Source organism: Monoraphidium neglectum, assembly GCF_000611645.1.
Source record: "Monoraphidium neglectum strain SAG 48.87 unplaced genomic scaffold scaffold05369, whole genome shotgun sequence".
NCBI lineage: Eukaryota > Viridiplantae > Chlorophyta > Chlorophyceae > Sphaeropleales > Selenastraceae > Monoraphidium > Monoraphidium neglectum.
In genome coordinates, this window is record NW_014008261.1 from 1 (window position 1) to 3,271 (window position 3,271).

The following is a 3,271-nucleotide window of genomic DNA, read 5'->3' on the forward strand; positions in this document are numbered from 1 at the left end:
GGGGCCCGCCGCGCGCGCGGCGCGCGCAGGCGGACGCAGCCCTGCGTAAGCCGGGCGCAACGTCCGCCGCCAGGCTGCCCCGCGGCGCCGCTGTCGACGTGACGCTCACCATAACCTTCGTCTCAGTCGGCCTCTACGGCTTCATGATGCGCCTGCCGCCGGCGCCGCGCGCCCTGGCAGTGCAGCTGCTGCGCGAACCGGACGGCGCGGTGGCGGCCGTGCAGGGCGGCCTGCCGTACGCGGAGCGTCAGGAGGTGACCGTACGGCTTCCAGCGGGGGAGCGGTACTCGCTGGAGGTCCGAGACGATGGTAGGTAATGCCGGCGCTGCGCCGCGGCCGCCGCGACCGCTGCCGCGCGCCCCTAGCAGGAGCTCGGCAGCTGCCTCACGGCGCCAAGCTTGGAGGCGGCCGGCACGGCTCAGATCGGGCCCCAAATGTCTTGCGAGTACGCCCCCAGCGGCTCGAGAGATGCAAATCCCCTCCATCATCCCTGCCGCCTTGGCAGGCGATGATGCGCTGCTGCTTTTCGCGTCGGATGTCGGGGCTATCGACGCAACGCTTGGCAGCTCCCCCTTGGAGCTCACAGCCACCGTGCAGCTGCAGCCATTGGACCTGCAGGCGCGCTTCACGCGGCTGGCATGGAGCGGCGGGCGCGTCATGGCGCCCGGCGAGGCGGCGGAGGCCGAAATTGCAGTCATTGGTGCCAAGGTGTGCGCATCGGCAGCCAGGCTGGTTGGTGGAAGGCTTGTACAGTACTGCTTGCCTAGTTGGGGTCGCGATCGGGTGTGTGGTAATCGCAGAGCTGGATTATATCATGAAGCGTGCTGTCCACAGCCTGTAAGAATGACAGCAGACGGCATCACGTCAGCAGCGTGCTTGGACCCATGCATTCTGCAAGAGCTGCGGCCGCGCGCGCGGCCCCGTGCCCGCAGCTGGCCGTGTGGACGAGATCCAGCGATGGATCCGAAGGCGGCCTGCCCTGGTTCAGCCGCTACACGGACGAGGAGGGCTTCGGGCTGTTCTTTCTTCCCATCAAGTGAGGCCCAGCAGTTCGCTTCGACTGATAGTTTCTTTGTTGCTGCCCAGCCACACGCAAACCCCTTTTGGTTTCACCTGGCTGGGCTCGCCTCTCCCCCTGCCATGACCAATCCCTTTCAATTTCAACTGGCTGGGCTTGCCTCTCCCTCTGCCATGACCAATCGCCTTGATCCCCCCTCCTCCCTCATCCGACCCCGCCGCTGCATCACTTGCGGCGTCGACACACTCCACACCCCCTTCCGTGCGACGGCGGCAGCTCCGACGAGTTCTGGTGCAACTTCACGCTCGGGGACACCCTGCTGGCCAGCCAGCGGCTGCAGGCCCTGGACTGGCAGGGCGCCCTGCCGAGCGCAGAGTCGCTGCAGCCGCCGACGCAGCCCGTCGACGCCGACAGGTGGGGCGCCGCGCGCTTTGCTTCCTCTTGCCCTGCGCTTTGTTCCTTCCAGGGTTCCTCACAATTGGAGCTTAACTTGCATTGAGAACGGAGAGAGTTCAAAGCAGCAAGTTTGGTGAAGCCCAGCGCTGGTGCAGCCACCTGGACAACCATCAGCGCGAGGCGGTGTGTCAACATTGACCAGCAAGCTTCCCTGGGATTGGGGCATCAGCTCAACCTGCACACTGCACGGCGTAACCCGGTCACTCACCCCCAGGAAGCTGCTGTGCACCGGTGACCTGGAGGAGGTCCGAGTGTCACCGCGGCCCGCCGCCGGCGGCTCGACCACAGGCGGCTCCTTCCCGCCCGCCAACTCAGCTGGGGCGTACGCACCCCCGAGTGAGGGGCGGTCGGGCAGGCCGCTTGCACTGCATGGGGCACTGATGCCCACAGATTTGAGTCCCTTCATCAATTTGCGCCGTGGCCTGCTTGAGCTTTGGCCGACCCCCGTCTACTGTTGGAGCCGACAGCACGCGGGGGTGTGCACGATCAACCCTGATCCGTGCAACGGCCTGCTCTATTGTTGAACATCGCAGACTTCTCGTGCCGCTGGGCCATCGTGCCGCCGTCCGCGGGGTCGGTCGTAACCTTGGACATCGATTACAGCTCCCTGCTGGTGGGCGAAGGGGACCAGCTGAGACAGGCGGGGCGCGCACGAGTCGCGATGGCACCTGCACTAATAAGCACTGCTTGTAGAAGCCCGAACGTTTCGGTTGCATGCATCGAGCCTCAGGCATTGTCTCGAGCCCGCCGCCACGTTTATGCCAGCCAGCCCCCTTGCCGTTAGTAGATTGCACTTGCTGATGCTGGAATCTCCCTGCTTGAGCACCCTTGCACCCAGGACACATACACACACACACACACGCACTCAACCACACACACACACTCAACCACACACACACACACACACGAACAATCTTCATGTGTTGCATGCTGACGTGGATCTGTGCAGCCGGGCGAGGCTCTGGTTGTGAGCGTCGATGCGGGCACCACCCTTGTCTTCACGCAAGGCTGCTGCGGCGGCAACCGCCGCTTTGACACCACAGTCGTCGTGAGCACAAGCATACCCATCGAGTTCAGAACCAGCGACCGACTGGAACAAAGGAGTGAGCAGGAAGGGGGGATACACAGTACTTTGAAGTCAGTTGAGCGTCTCGACTGGCTTGCGGGTGCATAAGGGGGCCCCGGCGCGTGCGCGATGCTGTAATATTTGCCATCTGGGTGGTGCGCAAATGGTGAAATGACGTTCTGTGTTGAGCTTTCCACACCCACGCTCACACCACAGCACGCACCAACGCAACCATCCAGCTGACGCGTTATTTGTATTCCCACAAAATGCCAACCGCCAGTCGGCGGTTTCAGGATTGACTGGAATGCGGTGGAGAAGCGTGGATCACAGGCAATCTTTCAGCCCCAGGAGGTGCACATGCATGCTATCTTGGTTTAGGTTTTTGATCTGACTTTCCGGCTGTCTTGCGGTCCCCCACCCACCGCCTGGCTGTCTGCCCCCTCTTCTTGATCTGCCACTGGTGCCTGTTTGTGTTACCTCCTTCCTATTGCAGGGGAATTTGGCAATGTGGGCAGGTTGCCTTGGGTTTGTCGTTGCTGGCATCGTGGATAATTGCGCTGCCGGTAACCTCTCCACGCAATTTGGGGCGCACCTCCCCCCTCCTTCACTGACTTCCCGCACCACATGCCGCACCCGCCCGCTGGCGCCGCACCCTCGCGGACGTCGCGCCAGGTCATGATCATCGTCGTGGCCGTCGCCGCCAGCGCCCTCGTCGCGCTGGCCTTCTGCGC

At 63.5% G+C, this 3,271-nt stretch overlaps 1 protein-coding gene across 1 annotated transcript; it reads left to right on the top strand.

Annotated features, from left to right (window-relative positions):
* Positions 1-143: 143 nt before the first annotated feature.
* Positions 144-2,109, top strand: MNEG_15485 (hypothetical protein; the record flags this gene model as incomplete). Its single annotated transcript, XM_014036044.1, has 6 exons — positions 144-309; positions 506-708; positions 933-1,036; positions 1,295-1,432; positions 1,689-1,810; positions 2,078-2,109. 6 exons carry the CDS (start codon positions 144-146, stop codon positions 2,107-2,109), a joined length of 765 nt encoding a protein of 254 aa, XP_013891498.1.
* Positions 2,110-3,271: the final 1,162 nt, after the last annotated feature.